This window comes from Mustela putorius, unplaced genomic scaffold, assembly GCF_011764305.1.
Source record: "Mustela putorius furo isolate JIRA1106 unplaced genomic scaffold, ASM1176430v1.1 tig00003834_pilon_pilon_pilon, whole genome shotgun sequence".
NCBI classification, from domain to species: domain Eukaryota; kingdom Metazoa; phylum Chordata; class Mammalia; order Carnivora; family Mustelidae; genus Mustela; species Mustela putorius.
In genome coordinates this window covers 136,828,342-136,848,215 of record NW_025421987.1, presented here as the reverse complement: position 1 = coordinate 136,848,215, position 19,874 = coordinate 136,828,342, and the positions used below count along the sequence as shown (strand labels likewise).

Sequence of the window (19,874 nt, the reverse complement as noted above, 5' to 3'; positions counted from 1 at the left end):
GAAGAATATGTGCTATGGTGAGAAAATAAATAATAAAAAAAAAAGAAAATCTTATCTTTGCGAGTGCTCTAAGGAAAAGAAATCTAGCTATGATGGAGGTCATTCTAAACAAGACTTTTATCAAAATTTACATCATTTCTAGATTTGAGTATGGTGCTCAATAATTATTTGCCAAACTAAATTGCACTGCTATTTAAAAACTATCGACGTAAATATTTTATTTATTTAAGTATCTATGTATTTTCATAGATACACATATGCTAATAAATATGAAAAATATGTCCAAACTCATAATTTTCAAGGAAACACAAATCAAAACAAAAAACATTATTTTCACCTACCAATTTAGATTTTCAATGAGCTAACAGTTCTCAAAAATAGTACAATGGTACTCTCATACATTAGTTGTGGGGTAAGTACAACTTGTTTGGTACAACTCTTGGAAGGACATTAGGCAATGTGTAGCAAGAATCATGCTCACAGTCTTTGATTCAGATCTAAGTTTTACTGAGGTGAAAAAAGTTGCATATAAATTGTCTATACAATTTGATCCTAATTTTCAATAAGAAGTAAATAAACATACTGAGGACTTAAGAGTGAAGTAGTTAATATAAGCACATATTTAGAAAATTAGTGTAGTAAGTATTCAATAAATGTTAGCTCTCAGATTTCTATCATAAATCAACCTGTGTGGTAATCTCTCTAAACAATTCTAAGCAAGATGTATCTACTGCAGAATCTGTTACTCCTGGTCTCTGACATTGGGACAATTCCGACTTCTTTTGCTTCGTTCCCTCTTGTCACTGTCTCTTTGAGGCAGACCCTCCATCTAGAGAAAACTAAATGATCTGTCATGACAGTCCCCAGCAGGGACCAGGTGCTGAATCACTACACTGATGCACTGGTGAAAAATCAAGGAGAACAAAGGGAGGGTAGTGTTTACAGTTTTGCATATTTCCTGGGGAAAAGGGCAGAACAATATTCAAGAAATTATAAACATCAGTCTCTTAACATGCCCTTCCTGGCACATCCTAGATTATCTTACAACTGTTTTAGCTATGTCAGTGTAAGAATTCCACAGCCACAACAAATTGGACCTATATGTAGGGATCTCGATAGCTCAGATCCTGAACACAGACTTTCCAGGCCAGGGTTAGCCAATAAGGTGCTCCTAAGTGTCCATTCTGCCACCTGGCCTAGAGGACTCTAGTAGGTTGAGCCAGCTGTGAGGATGAGTTTCAAATCTAGACTTGTTTGGGTCTGATCTGGTAATCTGAGATCTCTTCTTAGCTGATGAGAAACCCATGCTATTATTAACCAGCTCTGGGGGCGCCTGGGTGGCTCAGTGGGTTAAGCCACTGCCTTTGGCTCAGGTCATGATCTCAAGGTCCTGGGATCGAGTCCCACGTCGGGCTCTCTGCTCAGCGGGGAGCCTGCTTCCTCCTCTCTCTCTCTGCCTACTTGTGATCTCTCTGTCAAATGAATAAATAAAATCTTTAAAAAAAAAAAAAAACAGCTCTGAATGTCTGTGAATTGCCTCCGGAGGCACCCAACCCCTCTGAACTCCTGAAATCGGCTGGAATGTGTAGAGTGGCTCTGAAAGGGTCCCCTAAAATCGGTACTGGAGGCCTGTTCTTCACCTTAGCCATCAACTCCATCAACTCAAGGGCTCAAAAGACAGAGTGATACTTCTAAGAGTCAGAAACTGCCTACTTTGTCAAGTAATCACCACCTCTATCAACAGTATCTGCTGAGACTGCAGCTTTGGGTCAGGCAATGCTGTGCGAGGTACAAAGTGACGATAAGACAGATTCCTTTGCCCTGCAGGAACCTACACTTTACCTAGGGAGCCAGGACATGCACTTGTAACAAAAATAACCAGGTTACACCTGAAGAAGTTACCATTTTTAGACTGTAGTGAGGAATTAGCTTGTTGTTGTTCAAACATACTCTTGGGGGTTAGAACACCGTAGGTAGAAGTATTCTCAAAATATGAACCACTGTCTCGATGCAAACCTATCAAAGACGTTTCATAAACCATTCTTTATGTCAACTTGAATTCAAGAAATTTTTTTCAAACACCTTACTTGTGACAGTGTTATTTGAGGCAGTCAGTGCTGTTAAAGTATTCACATCCCAAAGGAATATTTGTCTGTCCAACCCAGCCGAAGCTACCAGTTCTTTATCCTTGGCATATGCTAAGGCCTTTACATAATCCTGTAACAGAACACACATACAATGATCTACTAGATCAGTAAGGAAAGGAGCCACATAAAGTAGTGAGATCTCAGTATTATACGAGAGACACTGAAAATTACATTTGTTGTTTTACCTTATGTGTCCTTAGTGTTGACATGCAAAATCCCTTATGTGCATTCCACACTTTCACTGTCGTATCAGAAGAAGCAGATATTACTAGAAGAGGCAAAGAATAAACAAACCTGAGTAGTAAGACTTTTCACCATTTTAAAGACTTAAAATAATGCAACATACTTGGAAACCAATGTACACACACACACACCAAAAAGCTCCTCCTAGAACCTACTGTATTTTGTCTCAAATATTTACTTATTTATTTATTAAGATTTTGTTTTTATTTGAGAGAGACAGAGAGCACGAACAGGGGGAGGGACAGAGGGAGAAGCAGACTTTCTGCTGAGCGGGGATCCTGACACGGGGCTTAATCCCAGGACCCTGGGATCATGACCTGAGCTGACGGCAGATGCTTAACCACCCAGTCCCCCTCAAATATTTTTTAAACGAGGCAGGGAAACCTTTTTTTAATGTTCCACTTGAAGGAGCAACTAATCTGATTGAGAAAAATTTCTCTAACACAGACTGCAAAACCAAGAAATGGATTGTACCATAACATGAACAAAAGACACATTAATAAGGCTAAAAGAATACATATTGCTATCAGTCTATTTATATATAATCCAAATGCAGGAAAAATTAATCTACAGTGCTCAGAAGACAGGAAAGCAGTTAGCTTTGGGCATAAGGGAGTGATTAAAAGGACAGTCCAAGGGAGCTTCTGGTAATCTGTATGTAGACATGGGTGTTCACCCATAAACTTACGAAGCTGGGTTCTCAAGGTGTGTGTGCTTTTCTGTATATATGTCAAATTTCAATTAAAAAGTACAAAAAAAATGAAAAGCATATCAAATTGAATAAAAAACTTCTAGAAGCCCAATAATCCGAAGAAGTACTTACATGTTTTCCCATTACAACAAAGTACAATGTCGTTTACCCAATCAGTATGGTGTTCCATAGATGCTATATATGGATCTTGCTAAAATTAAAAGAAAAATTGTTAAGAAAATCATTAGTTTACTTTAGAGGATGAAATATATTACAATTTATATGTATGTTTACTTTCTTCAATTAATGTGACACATTGCTCTCAGGTCTTAAAACTGACAAGTGAATTCAGAGTAGAATGAATGAATGAATTTACTTAAGAGAGAGAATGCACACTGAGCTGAGCAGATGGGGAAGGGCAGAGAGAGAGTCTTAAGCAGGCTCCATTGCATAGTGCAGAGCCCAGTGCAGGGCTTGATCTCACAACCCTGAGATCATGATCTGAGCCCAAATCAAACAGTCCCCATGTTTAACTGACTAAGCCACTCAGGTGCCCTCAGGGTAGAATTTCATCAAACATTTGGTGCTTCCATGTAACAGACGTAAAGTGAGGTTTTGTTTCAGAAATTTCATTACTGAAGAAAGCCTAGGTTTCTAAAACAAATGCTTGATTCTTACGCCTTAAGTTAGCAAAAGCAACAAGATCTGGGTGAGACACTGCATATGACACAGAGTGCTGCAGGCAGGGGTTTCCTAGGAAGGATAGCATGTGAGCAGATCTTCAGGCTGGAGGGATTTGGATTGGGGGTGGCAATGGCTCAGAGCAGACCCAGAAACGATCAGGCGGCCGACAAGAATATTGAGAAGCCCAGCCTGACTGTAGAGGGAGATGAATATTTTCGCTCTTAAACTCCTACTAAGGTTTTTACCTTCCGAATTAAATGTTTTCCTCATGATATCTATAGCAGTTCAGAGAAGAACCAGAAGCCCAAAGTTAAAGGAGTATTACCTGTGCCACTGTTTCAATTCAGTAACTTGAGATTCTTCCATTCTTCTCTCTTGGCTTAAATACCAGGAGAGGCCTTTTAAAGCATTTAGTTACATCCGATACCAAACACAGGCAAGTTCAAGACTCTTCAAGGGTGAAAAGAACAGCTCTCTACAGATTTATTTGAGAAATGATGCTACATAGGCTTATCATGAAATGAAGACTGGAAAAAAGATTTCTAAGGGCAGGACAGGTAGCTTGCTAGATTCTCTGAGGCTTAAGTTCTTGCGACTATTTTCCTTAATGTATTTGAAATACTATCAATTTCCAGGAAAGTGATATTCCAATTCAAACATGAGTTCGAACAAGTATTTCAAAGCCACAGTATTCTTAGTTTCTTTCTTTTTTTTTTTAATTTTTTATTTTTTTATAAACATGTATTTTTATCCCCAGGGGTACAGGTCTGTGAATCGCCAGGTTTACACACATCACAGCACTCACCAAAGCACATACCCTCCCCAATGTCCATAATCCCACCCCCTCTTCTCGCAACCCCCCTCCCCCAGCAACCCTCAGTTTGTTTTGTAAGATTAAGAGTCACTTATGGTTTGTCTCCCTCCCAATCCCATCTTGTTTCATTGATTCTTCTCCTACCCACTTAAGCCCCCATGTTGCATCACCACTTCCTCATATCAGGGAGATCATATGATAGTTGTCTTTCTCTGCTTATTTCGCTAAGCATGATACGCTCTAGTTCCATCCATGTTGTCGCAAATGGCAAGATTTCATTTCTTTTGATGGCTGCATAGTATTCCATTGTGTATATATACCACCTCTTCTTGATCCATTCATCTGTTGATGGACATCTAGGTTCTTTCCATAGTTTGGCTATTGTGGACATTGCTGCTATAAACATTCCGGTGCACGGGCCCCTTTGGATGACTACGTTTGTATCTTTAGGGTAAATACCCAGTAGTACAATTGCTGGGTCATAGGGCAATTCTATTTTCAACATTTTGAAGAACCTCCATGCTGTTTTCCAGAGTGGCTGCACCAGCTTGCATTCCCACCAACAGTGTAGGAGGGTTCCCCTTTCTCCGCATCCTCGCCAGCATCTTTCATTTCCTGACTTGTTGATTTTAGCCATTCTGACTGGTGTGAGGTGATATCTCATTGTGGTTTTGATTTGTATTTCCCTGATGCCGAGTGATATGGAGCACTTTTTCATGTGTCTGTTGACCATGTGGATGTCTTCTTTGCAGAAATGTCTGTTCATGTCCTCTGCCCATATCTTGATTAGATTATTTGTTCTTTGGGTGTTGAGTTTGCTAAGTTCTTTATAGATTTTGGACACTAGTCCTTTATCTGATATGTCGTTTGCAAATATCTTCTCCCATTCTGTCAGTTGTCTTTTGATTTTGTTAACTGTTTCCTTTGCTGTGCAAAAGCTTTTGATCTTGATGAAATCCCAATACTTCATTTTTGCCCTTGCTTCCCTTGCCTTTGGCGATGTTCCTAGGAAGATGTTGCTGCGGCTGAGGTCGAAGAGGTTGCTGCCTGTGTTCTCCTTAAGGATTTTGATGGATTCCTTTAGCACATTGAGGTCGTTCATCCATTTAGAGTCTACTTTTGTGTGTGGTATAAGGAAATGGTCCAATTTCATTTTTCTGCATGTGGCTGTCCAATTTTCCCAGCACCATTTATTGAAGAGACTGTCTTTTTTCCATTGGACATTCTTTCCTGCTTTGTCAAAGATTAGTTGACCATAGAGTTGAGGGTCTATTTCTGGGCTCTCTATTCTGTTCCATTGATCTATGTGTCTGTTTTTGTGCCAGTACCATGCTGTCTTGATGATGACAGCTTTGTAATAGAGCTTGAAGTCCAGAATTGTGATGCCACCAACTTTGGCTTTCTTTCTCAATATCCCTTTGGCTATTCGAGGTCTTTTCTGGTTCCATATAAATTTTAGAATTATTTGTTCCATTTCTTTGAAAAAGATGGATGGTACTTTGATAGGAATTGCATTAAATGTGTATACTGCTTTAGGTAGCATAGACATTTTCACAATATTTATTCTTCCAATCCAGGAGCATGGAACTTTTTTCCATTTCTTTGTGTCTTCCTCAATTTCTTTCATGAGTACTTTATAGTTTTCTGAGTATAGATTCTGTGCCTCTTTGGTTAGGTTTATTCCTAGGTATCTTATGGTTTGGGATGCAATTGTAAATGGGATGGACTCCTTAATTTCTCTTTCTTCTGTCTTGTTGTTGGTGTAGAGAAATGCAACTGATTTCTGTGCATTGATTTTATATCCTGACACTTTACTGAATTCCTGTATAAGTTCTAGCAGTTTTGGAGTGGAGTCTTTTGGGTTTTCCACATATCATATCATCTGCGAAGAGTGATAATTTGGCTTCTTCTTTGCCGATTTGGATGCCTTTAATTTCCTTTTGTTGTCTGATTGCTGAGGCTAGGACCTCTAGTACTATGTTGAATAGCAGTGGTGATAATGGACATCCCTGCCGTGTTCCTGACCTTAGTGGAAAAGCTTTCAGTTTTTCTCCATTGAGAATGATATTTGTGGTGGGTTTTTCATAGATGGCTTTGATGATATTGAGGTATGTGCCTTCTATCCCTACACTTTGAAGAGTTTTGATCAGGAAGGGATGCTGTACTTTGTCAAATGCTTTTTCAGCATCTATTGAGAGTATCATATGGTTCTTGTTCTTTCTTTTATTGATGTATTGTATCACATTGACTGATTTGCGGATGTTGAACCAACTTTGCAGCCCTGGAATAAATCCCACTTGGTTGTGGTGAATAATCATTTTAATGTACTGTTGAATCCTATTGGCTAGTATTTTGGTGAGAATTTTCGCATCTGTGTTCATCAAGGATATTGGTCTATAGCTCTCTTTTTTGATGGGATCCTTGTCTGGTTTTGGGATCAAGGTGATGCTGGCCTCATAAAATGAGTTTGGAAGTTTTCCTTCCATTTCTATTTTTTGGAACAGTTTCAGGAGAATAGGAATTAGTTCTTCTTTAAATGTTTGGTAGAATTCCCCCAGGAAGCCGTCTGGCCCTGGGCTTTTGTTTGTTTGGAGATTTTTAATGACTGTTTCAATCTCCTTACTGGTTATGGGTCTGTTCAGGCTTTCTACTTCTTCCTGGTTCAGTTGTGGTAGTTTATATGTTTCTAGGAATGCATCCATTTCTTCCAGATTGTCAAATTTGTTGGCGTAGAGTTGCTCATAGTATGTTCTTATAATAGTTTGTATTTCTTTGGTGTTAGTTGTGATCTCTCCTCTTTCATTCATGATTTTATTTATTTGGGTCCTTTCTCTTTTCTTTTTGATAAGTCGGGCCAGGGGTTTATCAATTTTATTAATTCTTTCAAAGAACCAGCTCCTAGTTTCATTGATTTGCTCTATTGTCTTTTTGGTTTCTATTTCATTGATTTCTGCTCTGATCTTTATGATTTCTATTCTCCTGCTGGGCTTAGGGTTTCTTTCTTGTTCTTTCTCCAGCTCCTTTATGTGTAGCGTTAGGTTGTGTACCTGAGACCTTTTTGTTTCTTGAGGAAGGCTTGTACCGCTATATATTTTCCTCTCAGGACTGCCTTTGTTGTGTCCCACAGATTTTGAACCATTGTATTTTCATTATCATTTGTTTCCATGATTTTTTTCAATTCTTCTTTAATTTCCCGGTTGACCCATTCATTCTTTAGAAGGATGCTGTTTAGTCTCCATGTATTTGGGTTCTTTCCAAACTTCCTCTTGTGGTTGAGTTCTAGCTTCAGAGCATTGTGGTCTGAAAATATGCAGGGAATGATCCCAATCTTTTGATACCGGTTGAGTCCTGATTTAGGACCAAGGATGTGATCTATTCTGGAGAATGTTCCATGTGCACTAGAGAAGAATGTGTATTCTGTTGCTTTGGGATGAAATGTTCTGAATATATCTGTGATGTCCATCTGGTCCAGTGTGTCGTTTAAGGCCTTTATTTCCTTGCTGATCTTTTGCTTGGATCATCTGTCCATTTCAGTGAGGGGAGTGTTAAAGTCCCCTACTATTATTGTATTATTGTTGATGTGTTTCTTTGATTTTGTTATTAATTGGTTTATATAGTTGGCTGCTTCCACGTTGAGGGCATAGATATTTAAAATTGTTAGATCTTCTTGTTGGACAGACCCTTTGAGTATGATATAGTGTCCTTCCTCATCTCTTATTATAGTCTTTGGCTTAAAATCTAGTTGATCTGATATAAGGATTGCCACTCCTGCTTTCTTTTGATGTCCATTAGCATGGTAAATTCTTTTCCACCCCCTCACTTTAAATCTGGAGGTGTCTTCGGGCTTAAAATGAGTTTCTTGGAGGCAACATGTAGATGGGTTTTGTTTTTTTATCCATTCTGATACCCTGTGTCTTTTGATTGGGGCATTTAGTCCATTAACATTCAGGGTAACTATTGAGAGATATGAATTTAGTGCCATTGTATTGCCTGTAAGGTGACTGTTACTGTATATGGTCTCTGTTCCTTACTGATCTACCACTTGTAGGCTCTCTCTTTGCTTAGAGGACCCCTTTCAAGATTTCCTGTAGAGCTGGTTTGGTGTTTGCAAATTCTTTCAGTTTTTGTTTGTCCTGGAAGCTTTTAATCTCTCCTTCTATTTTCAATGATAGCCTAGCTGGATATCGTATTCTTGGCTGCATGTTTTTCTCGTTTAGTGCTCTGAAAATATCATGCCAGCTCTTTCTGGCCTGCCAGGTATCTGTGGATAAGTCAGCTGCCAATCTAATATTTTTACCATTGTATGTTACAGACCTCTTTTCCCGGGCTGCTTTCAGGATTTTCTCTTTGTCACTAAGACTTGTAAATTTTACTATATGGTGACGGGGTGTGGGCCTATTCTTATTGATTTTGAGGGGCATTCTCTGAACCTCCTGAATTTTGATGCTCATTCCCTTTGCCATATTGGGGAAATTCTCCCCAATAATTCTCTCCAGTATACCTTCTGCTCCCCTCTCTCTTTCTTCTTCTTCTGGAATCCCAATTATTCTAATGTTGTTTCGTCTTATGGTGTCACTTATCTCTCGAATTCTCCCCTCGTGGTCCAGTAGCTGTTTGTCCCTCTTTTGCTCAGCTTCTTTATTCTCTGTCATTTGGTCTTCTATATCACTAATTCTTTCTTCTGCCTCATTTATCCTAGCAGTGAGAGCCTCCATTTTTTATTGCACTTTTTTTATTTCAACTTGGTTAGATTTTAGTTCTTTTATTTCTCCAGAAAGGCCTTTTATATCTCCCGAGAGGGTTTCTCTAATATCTTCCATGCCTTTTTCGAGCCTGGCTAGAACCTTGAGAATTGTCATTGTGAATTCTAGATCTGACATATTACCAATGTCTGTATTGATTAGGTCCCTAGCCTTCGGTACTGCCTCTTGTTCTTTTTTTTGTGGTGAATTTTTCCGCCTTGTCATTTTGTCCAGATAAGAGTATATGAAAGAGCAAGTAAAATACTAAAAGTGTGGCAACAACCCCAAGAAAATATGGTTTAACCAAATCAGAAGAGATCCCAAATCGTGAGGGGGGAGAAAGGGGATAAAAAGAGGTTCAAAAAGTAAGAAAGAAAAAAAAAAAAAGGAAAAAGAAAAAAAAAGAAAAGAATTTAAAAAAGGAAAACGAATAAAGAAGAATATGAAAAGGAAAAAATATATATATTAGATAAACTAGTTATAAAACGTTAGAAAAAGGTAAGTTTAAAAAAAATTTTAGCAGAAGAAGAGAAAAAAAATGAAAAAAAAAATTAAATTAACTGCAAGACTAAAAAAAAATCACAGGGAAAAAAAAAAAAGAAAAGAAAAATTACAGGGAGAAAGCCTTGAGTTCTGTGCTTTGCTTTCTCCTTCTCTGGAATTCTGCTGCTCTCCTTGGTATTGAAACCGCACTTCTTCATAGGTGAACTTGGTCTTGGCTGGATTTCTTGTTTGATCTTCTGGGGGAGGGGCCTGGTGTAGTGATTCTCAAGTGTCTTTGCCCCAGGCGAAATTGCACCGCCCTTACCAGGGGCCGGGCTGAGTATTCTGCTAGGGTTTGCTTTCAGGAGCTTTTGTTCCCTGAGCGCTTTCCGTAGAGTTCCGGAGGATGGGAATACAAATGGCGGCCTCCTGGTCTCCGGCCCGGAGGAGCCGAGAGCCCGGGGCCCCACTCCTCAGTGCACCCTCAGAGAACAGCGCCCAGTTACTCCCGTCTGCCTGATCTCCGGCCGCGCTCCGAGCTCTCCGAGCCTGCAACCGGTTCAAGGTAACACCGAGCTGCGAGCTTACTGTCGGCTCTGTCTCTGTAGCCGGCTTTCCAGTTCCAATTCGCGCAAGCTCTGCAACACTCAGACACCCCCGATCCTTCTGTGACCCTGCGGGACCTGAGGCCACGCTGACCCCGTGTGGGCTTCGCCCCGGTTTAGCCTCTGGAGCGATGTCCCTCAGCGGAACAGACTTTTAAAAGTCCTGATTTTGCTCCTCCGTTGCTCCGCCGCTTGCCGGGAGCCGGCCCCTCTCCCCGGGGTCTATCTTCCCGTCGCTTTGGATTCACTTCTCCGCCAGTCCTACCTTTCAGAAAGTGGTTGTTTTTCTGTTTCCAGAATTGCTGTTCTTCTTCTCTTCGATCTGCCGATGGATTTGCAGGTGTTTGCAATCTTTAGATAAGCTATCTAGCTGATCTCCGGCTAGCTGAAGTAGTCTCAGCCTGCTACTTCTCCGCCATCTTGACTCCTCCCCCGTATTCTTAGTTTCTGATACTTGGCCACCACTATTTCCACTGGCTAAAAAATTTAAAGCCGACTTGACCGAAGTCCATCTGAAGAAACATTATCCAGCAACTGTGCGGAGTAATGGCTCTTTTTCAGACTGAACATCAGACGTCCACAGATTGTTAGAAAGACACAGGCTTTTAAAACTACAAGGTCAAGCACCAGGGTTCTGAAGTTAGACTGGGATCTAATTCTGTCACCTACCAGCTATTTAACCATGGGTTTCTCTGAGCCCGTCTTCTCATCCATGAAAATGAATCATACCAGCTGCCTTGAAGGGCTGTTGTGAGAAAACCACACTGGAGAGGAAAGGGCTCAGAGTATATCTGGTACATGCCTAGGAGCTCAGTAAATGCTCTTTCTCCTTCCCTGAATCTTCCTTCCTATTCATTCACAATACAGGCATTCAAAGAAAATATAAAAAGAGTGCCTTTCCATTTGACTGGGGATTAATTTTTTACATAGATTGAAGTCCTTTCCCTGTTTAAGAAATCTCTTGAAGAAGTTGACCATGTTGTCTTTGTATTTTTATATCAACCTTTTATTATCTAATAAGGCCCTAAGGATTTTTTTGGCATCCTAATCACTTTTAAAGAAAGAAATCAAAAGTTCCAGATTAATTATAAATGTAAAAAAAGCATATCCAACTTTTTCTTTTTTTTTTTTTTTTTAAATTTATTTATTTGACAGACAGAGATCAGAAGTAGGCAGAGAGGCAGGCAGAGAGGGAGGGGGAACCAGGCTCCCTGCTGAGCAGAGAGCCTGATGCGGGGCTCGATCCCAGGACTCTGGGATCATGACCTGGGCCGAAGGCAGAGGCTTAACCCACTGAGCCACCCAGGCGCCCCTCTTTTTTTTTTTTAAAGCACTGTAAAGGGCTGCCAAGAACCTTTTGGGGAACATACTTAAAACCGGAAAATAAATTGCTCAAAGTAATCCTCCTTACCAAACCAATCTTTGTTGCTTTGTACCAGAGAGCTCTTATCACATACCTAGTTTACAGGGTCCCCACTTTAGCTAAAGCAGTTCTGAATATTCCTCTAGGGGTGTTTTCTCAGAGGCTTACAGAATTCTGGTTGCAGCGTACCAAAGTCACTGCTCAGAGATTAAATGTGAAACTGTGAAAGGTGCCATATCAGACAGACTGACGTTTACTGAGTACAGATTTAAAATGTAAAACGCACTCCCTGCCTTACCTTGTGCTGATTGACACTCCATATTCTTATGATTGAGTCTCGGCCGGCCGTGAAAAGTCTGTTCAGTGCTGGATCCAGCTGCAGGGCATTGACTCCATTTCTGTTGTACTTCTCCACTTCATCTCGAATAACATAGGATACCTGATAAATACGTCCAGATTTGCTTTTTATGAAGTCACCAGACATGCAATAATAAAACGCAGTCTACTAGTTGCCAATGTGAAATCCAAAATCCCATGTTTTCCAATAAAAAACTTATTTTTCAACCCTATAAAAATGTCATTTTATTCTGTAGAGACTGAAATACTGAGAAGTGGATAAGAATGACATTCATAATAGCCTAGTCCAGGACTAGTAGGTATAAACCTAACTTACTACAACTGCTTCCTAACCAGACTCCTCCCCACTCTTGGCTGTCTTGAATCCATTTTCCACAAAACAGCTGGGCCATTTTTTACTAATGTAAACTAGAATGTATCTTACCTCTGCTCTAAACCTCTTTAGCTACTTACTCTCAACTCAGGATTTGATCTGAACTCCTTGACTGGCCTCTTCTCCTGTCACTCATCTTTGCACCATTCTGGCACACTGTGCCTCCAGACCATCGCACTCACTGGTTCCTCTGTGTGGAAGCTCTTCCTCCCCACTCATTTGCAGTCTTTACATGTATTTAAATGATGCTTCCTCAAAAAGGCCTCAACCGACTTGCTACACAAAATGAAGTTTTGTGTTCCTGTAATATGCTAAACGTTTCCTTCAATGTGTTTTCCTCTACTTTGCTGTTGGTAACCTGTCTGCTCTGCTCCATGTGAAAACCCAAGAGAATCAACCAAAAGCAATTATAAGCAATAAAAAGGCAGCCCAAAGCAAAATGTTTCTTTCTTTCTTTTCTTTTTTTTTTTAAAGATTTTATTTATTCAATGGAGAGAGACAGAGATAGTGAGCAAGAAAGAACAAGCAGGGGAAGAGGGAGAGGGAGAAGATGACCCTCAGCTGAGCAGGGAGTCCAACTTGGGGCTCAATCCCAGGACCCTGGATCATGATGTGAGCCAAAGGGAGAAACTTAACCCACTGAGCCACCTAGGTGCCTGAAGGCAAATGTATCTAATCTAACAAAGTAACTAGTTAAGAAAAAACTTGGGGGGCGGGGGGATGATATGACTTACAATGAGAACAAGAATAAGTACTAAAAAACATATTTTGTGAGGAAGATACATAATCAACAGCACAAGGTACAAAAAAGAACAATTTGAATAAAGGAGATGTGCCATATTATAGCACAAGAGATTCAAAATTAATAATTCTTTCCTAAATTTGTGAATTTAATCCAACTTTGGTTAGAATCCTACCAGATTTTCTAGAAGCCGACAAAACACATACAGTACACTGTCTAGAAAATACCCACTCATTTTTTAAAAACAAAAGGATAGTCTTTAAAGATCTTAAAAGGTAAAGCTATGAGAATTACAATGGAGTAAAAGGATTACTAGAATAAAACAAAATTTGGACACGTATTTTCCTATTGCAAATTCTTAATTTTGATATAAACGTAGTGTTTCAAATCAATGAAGGCACGAGAACCTCTTTAATAAATTGTCTAGGAGTATCTAGTGATTCCACTGGGAAAAGTTATATCCTTTCTCTAAATCTTAAACCAAAATGAAACTGCATATGAACTAAAGATCGAAATTTAACAATTTAATCATAAAAATACTTTAAAAAGACAGGCAAATAAGTACAATCTCTACATAGAGAAGGTTCTGCTGATATGACAAGAAATGGTAATCTTTTCAAAGAAAAAGACCAATGCTTCTCTGACCAACACAAGTCAAAACCTTCCATACATATACAACTGCTCAAGCAGCATTATTCACAACAGCCAAGAAGTGGAAAAAACTCAGATGCCCACCAACTGATGAAAAGATAGACAAAATGTGGTATATCTGTGCAATGGAATCTTATTCAGCCAAAAAAGCAGTGAAGTACTGACAGAGGCTCAAACACTGACAGAATCTTAAAAACATCATGCTAAGTTAAAGAGACCAGTTACAAAAGGCCACCTATTTTAGGAGTCTATTTCCACGAAATGTTCAGAAAAGGTAAATCTACAGAAAGAGAAAGTGCACTAGTGGTTGCCAGGGACTTGGAGGACAGAAAATGGGGGTGAATACTAATGGATATAAGGTTTCTTTCTGGGGTGACAAAAGGCTCTGAATAAGGTGATCAATGTGCAACACTATGAATTTACAAAGGAACCCTGGATCCTATACTTCAACAGGGTGAGTTCACAAATTTTATCTCAATAATGCTGTTGTTATTTAGAGGGGAAAAACCAAAACCAAACCAAACTCTGAATGCCAAAAAAATAAGATGAGCAAGGTGAAAAGGCAAACATCTAACTGGGAAAATAATGAAATATATATGAAAGACAAACGTTTACTCTTGAGAACCTACAGAGTCCATACAAAACAATAAGAAGTCATCAAACTCTCTAACAGACAGAAGAATATAGATCATGAAGAGGATACTTTTTCAAAAGAAAAGAAAATGCCAACAAACACATAAATAAAGAACAAAAAGGGCCAGGGCTTTATGCACAAAAACTAAACTGTTGTTTTTGACCTAGTCTTTTGGGTACAAGTAACTGTAATAGATATTTACTCAAATCAGCTTAAATTAAAAAGAGCGAGAAAGAGAGGGTATTTAACATAAAGATACAAGGGCCCAAGGGCAGGAAATATGGTCATGACTATAAAAATATTTAAAAATATGACATTTTAAAAAATAAAATCATGACACTTCTCTGCTGCAATCTTCCAAAGGTTTTTCACAGCATTAAGAGTCCAAACTCCTCACATGCTTTGGATCCTGCATCTTCACACTCACTTCAAACTCATTCCCCTCGGCTTCTTTCATGAGAGTTACCCCAAACTCTGTTCTGTTCCTCAAACACATCAAGCCCACCCATACCAGGGCTTCAGTATGAACTGTTCCCTGTGCCAAGAACATCCCCCATCTCTATAAACCCCCAAGGAATACCCTCCCCCGGCTTTTATCTGGTCTGGCTCATCCTGGCCCTTCAGATCTTAGCAGAAAAGTCACCTCTTCTGAAAGGCATCCCCTGATCTCCTTCCTCCATCACTTACCCTATTTATTTCTTGCATGGTTCTTACCACTCTCTGTATTTCTCTTTTTTTGTTGTATCTTCTCCTTTAGAATAAAAGCTTCAAGAGGGTAAGGAACTTGTCAGCCTTGTGCCTTCTATCACTGTACCTCATTATAGTGTCTGGCACATAAAAGACACAATAAATATTGTTGCATGAATCAGACACTGGAAAGCCATCAGAACCAAGACAGCTTGTTCTCCCTTTCTGCCCTTCTTCAGTGCTTTCCTCTACTTTAATTTCAACTCCCTGTCATTGCAGCACCATGTTAGATATTAGAGCAAAGGCCCAGATCACCCCGCTTTACCCAGAAATCTCTCAGAAACACACATCCCCTCACTCTGGCCCAGGCTACCTGCCCTCTCTGTCCGCTGGCACAGCTGGCACCTTGGATGCTTTCCTTTACTGCTCTTCTAGGGTAGGCTGGGTTCAAGCCATTGTTTCCTGAGTTACAATGTCTCCTTTCTTCTGTCTTCACTCTCCAGTTTTGCTGAAGCCCATTCCCAGCACCTTAAGAAACTAACACAGTAAAAGCTGCATGGGAGGTGATTTTAGTCCTTACAAGCCTAAAAAGGTCTTTACCTCTACATTTGATTTGGCAGGGTGAAGAAGTCCATGTAGAAAAACCCCTCTTGCTTCTGGAAGCCCCGGCTCCAACTTCCAATCCAGCATGCAGCATTGTTACTGAATTCAATGGCATTCTGTTTCATTTCATTCTAAAGTGATCTCATTTTCATTGTTACCTGTACTGCCACCTGCCCACTCTCCTCACTCCTAAGTGTTTAGGATCTTCTCTATTTTTTTGCTGCTTTACTTATTTATTTTTTGGTCCTTTTATCAATTTTGCCATGCACTAAGAAAGCCCTTTCAATCTACAAGATTGTGGCACTTCAGCTCTCGAAAACTTTCTTGTATGATGTCACTAATAATCTGGTTTCTCTGCTCCTTCTCAAACCCCCATTGATCAGATGCTGGAACTTCCAAAATGATCCTACATCTTTTATGCATTCTATATTATGGATCTTTGTCCTTTTGTTTACTTTTGTAAGACTTCCTTTATTATTTTTTAACTGTTATGAATTTTTTTTAGTAAATTTTAGTATGATGGACAAAACAACAATAGTATCTTCAAAAAGGAAATAACTAGATAAATTATCCATTCTAAGTGGTCATCAAAGAATGAAAATGAGGGGTGCCTGGGTGGTTCAGTTGGCTGGGCACCTGCCTTCGGCTCAGGTCATGATCCCAGTGTCCTGGGATCCACCACTATGTCGGGCTCCCTGCTCAGCCAGGGGCCTGCTTCTCCCTCTCCCTCTGCTGCAACCCCTGCTTGTGTCGTCTCTCATGTGCATGCTCTTTCAAATAAATAAAATCTTCAAAAAAAAATGAATTGTATATGCTGGTATATTCTAAGACATATCACATTAAGAACTTAGTTTGAGAGAGAGAGAGCGCACAAGGGTGGGGGGAGGGGCAGAGGGAAAGGAAGAGAGAGAATCCCAAGCAGGTTCTACACCCAACCTGGAGCCCAGTGAGGGGTCTGATCTCACAACCCTGAAATTATGACCTGAGCTGAAATCAAAAGCTGGACACTTACCCGACTGAGCCAACCTGGTGCCTCTAAAAACGTATTGTTAAAGAAAAAAAACTGGGGCACCTGGGGGCGCCTGGGTGGCTCAGTAGGTTAAAGCCTCTGCCTTAGGCTCAGGTTATGATCCCAGGGTCCTGGGATTGAGCCCCGCATTGGGCTCTCTGCTCAGTGGGGAGCCTGCTTCCCTCTTTTTCTCTCTGCCTGCCTCTCTGCCTCCTTGTGATCTCTGTCAGATAAATACATAAAATCTTTTAAAAAAAAAAATTGGGGCACCTGGGAGGTTCAGTCAGTTAAGTATCTGCCTTCCACTCAGGTCATAATCCCAGGGTCTTGGGATCAAGCCCCGCACTGGGATCCCTGCTTGGCAGGGGAGTCTGCTTTTCCCTCTTCCTCTGTGTCCTCTCTCACTCTCTCCCTCAAATAAGTAAATAAAATAAAATAAATGGCTGTAGATAAAAGAAAAACAGGATGCAGTTCTTTCAACAAATATTGATGAAGCATCCACCAGTGTCTAGGCTCAATTCTAAACACTGAGGATTTTGTGAGTGAGCATAGAAGGCTTCCTGGAGCTTTCAATCTTTTATTTATTTTTTAAGACATTTCTTTATTTGAGAGAGAGAGACAGAGAGACAGGGAGAGTGTGCACAGGAGCAGGGTGGAGGAGCAGAAGGAGAGGGAGAAGCAGCCTCCTAATTAAGCTGGGAGCCTGACACGTGGCTTGATCCTAAGACCCTTTAGATCATGACCTCAGCTGAAGGCAGACCCTTAACCAACTGAGCCACCCAGGTAGCCCTGGAGCTTTCATTCTAGCGTGGAAAGAATATAAAAGAAGTCATAGCAAGTTAAGTGAAATCTGCTGCCACTCCCCACCTCCCCCAACCCCACCCCAAGATGTAGGTAAGCTTTGAAGGCAGAAGAGATGGAAGAAAAGGAAAAAGAAAAGCAGAAGGTGCTGGAGATGGTAGTAATGAATGAGTGAGCAAAGTCCTGGAAAAACCTTATTTAGACAGTCAAGGGTATAGGCAAATGCAGAGATGAAGAGTCATATCTGACCATTTAAAATTGCTTAAAAAGTGGGGGCATGGGGAAGAGCAGAGGGTACTTTAAGAGCTCTGCAAGGGATGGGAAGCCAGACCTTTGGTAGGAGCTATGCATTTTAGAAGAAACATGTAAAGGGACGAACAAGGAAAAGAATATGGTAGTGCCCCAGCAGCAATTATCCAGTTAGGTTACACTCTTAAGTATTTGTAACTGGCTTAGTAAGCACTGTTTGATTAATTTCTCCAACAATTATCTGGGACCCAAAATAAAGAAATCAGATAATGGGGACGATCCACTAAATTTCATGTGATCTGTCTCTGCATTTCAAGTTTAAATAGCCCTGAATTATTGGTAATATGCAGGAGGGTAGCGGCAATCAGGAGAAAAACTATCCTTGATTAATTTCATGATAATCAGATTAGTTTTCTGCTGCTGACATAATAAATTACCACAAATTTAGTGGCTTCAAACAACTCCCATTTATTATTTCACAATTCTGAAGGTCAGAAGTCCATACTGAGCTAGGGTGGGTCCTCTGCTCTCACAAGGCCAATATGGACAAGAGTTGACTGGTGGGTCTGTGTTCCTTCTCAGAGGCTCTAGGAGAGTTGGCCTCCAAGCTCATTCAAGCCGTATGTTTCCTTGCTGGCTGTTTAAGAGAAGTTGAAGGTCCTGTTTCCTTGCTGGCTGTCAGCCAGGGGTCCATCTTTGCTCCTATAGGCTGCATGCAGTCATTCTCCTACTTTCTTTGTGCCCTCTCCTACAGAGGGTCCCTTTAGTGACTCAAATCTCTCTGACTTCTGTGTCCACTGTGAGAATACACTCTGCATTTAAGAGTTCACATGATTAAATTGGGTCTACTGGGATAATCCAGGATAATCCCCCATTAAGGTCGGTAACCTTAATTACATCTGTGAAGTTCTTTTTATCATGCAATATAACATATTCACAACTTCCAAGGAATAGGCATGGGCATTTGCTGGGGGGCAGGGGGAATTCTGCCAATCACAGTGGCAATTTTTTATATGAAAACAAATATGCTATATCACGGAATAAGTACAAAATTCACAAACTTTTTAAGCAAACAAGGGATACTTCAAAGCATTTCAGGCTTGGGGTGCCTGGGTAGTTCAATCCGTTAAGCAGCTGCCTTGGGCTCAGTCATGATCCTAGAGTCGTAGGAGTGAGCCTGGGATCAAGCCCCCATTGGGCCCCCTGCTCAGCTGGGAGCCTGCTTCTCCCTCTCCCTCTGCCTGTCTGCCCCCCCGCCCCCCCCCCCGCTTATTTGCGTTCTCTCTCCGCCAAATAAATAAATAAACACCTTAAAAGACAAATAAAGCATTTCAGGCTCACAAAAGAAGACTTTGGGCTATTTCTCCAGCCTGCTCCACCCCCTACTCTCCAACAGTGTGCCCTGACTTGGATGTCTAACAGGCATCTTAATTGTGGCATTGTCCAAACCAACACTCCTCTCCAAACTAGCTTTTCCTGTAGTCTCTCTCACTGATGGGCATTAATGGCAACTCCGTTCTTTCAGTCACTCAGGCCAAAAACCTTGGCGCCAGCACTACTTCAGTTTGTCTCATCTCACATCCTGTCAGTGAGTCTAGTCTTCCAAAATGTAACTTCTTCTCACCACCCTTCATGGAGCACTATTATCTGGATTTCTTAAATAGTTACTGTCCCCCTGCTCTGCCCTTGCTCATCTTCATTTTGTTCTAAATACAGCAGCCAGGCTGGTCCTATTAAAACATGCATATATTGTATATATTCCTCTGCTCCAAGTTCACCAATTGCTTTCCATCTCATTCAAGAGCAAAAGCCAAAGCCCTTCCTATGACCTATAGGGCTCTAAAAGATCTGGCTCTCTGATTTCATCTCCTGCTCCTCTTTCCTCACTGACTCCATACTAGCCACAAAGGATTCATTAGCATTCCACAAATAAGCCAGGTACATTCCCAATCAGGACTTTTACATCTGATGTTCTCACTGGAATGTTCTTCCAGAT

At 40.5% G+C, this 19,874-nt stretch overlaps 1 protein-coding gene across 8 annotated transcripts in view; it reads right to left on the bottom strand.

Moving 5' to 3' along the window:
- WDR48 (WD repeat domain 48) overlaps positions 1-19,874 on the bottom strand; it is a 53,160-nt gene that overhangs the window by 28,014 nt on the left and 5,272 nt on the right. For 6 of the 8 annotated variants that reach the window (XM_045089164.1, XM_045089165.1, XM_045089169.1 and 3 more), the window contains 4 exons: positions 12,071-12,211; positions 3,214-3,292; positions 2,333-2,415; positions 2,088-2,217 (listed from right to left, as the gene is read on the bottom strand). In XM_045089164.1, the coding sequence (XP_044945099.1) occupies positions 2,088-2,217; positions 2,333-2,415; positions 3,214-3,292; positions 12,071-12,211 (433 nt within the window). Of the gene's footprint in view, positions 1-2,087; positions 2,218-2,332; positions 2,416-3,213; positions 3,293-12,070; positions 12,212-15,216; positions 15,357-15,589; positions 15,789-15,816; positions 16,253-19,874 lie in introns of those variants that run through there. The other 2 variants (XM_045089171.1, XM_045089168.1) reach the window with 2 other exon arrangements.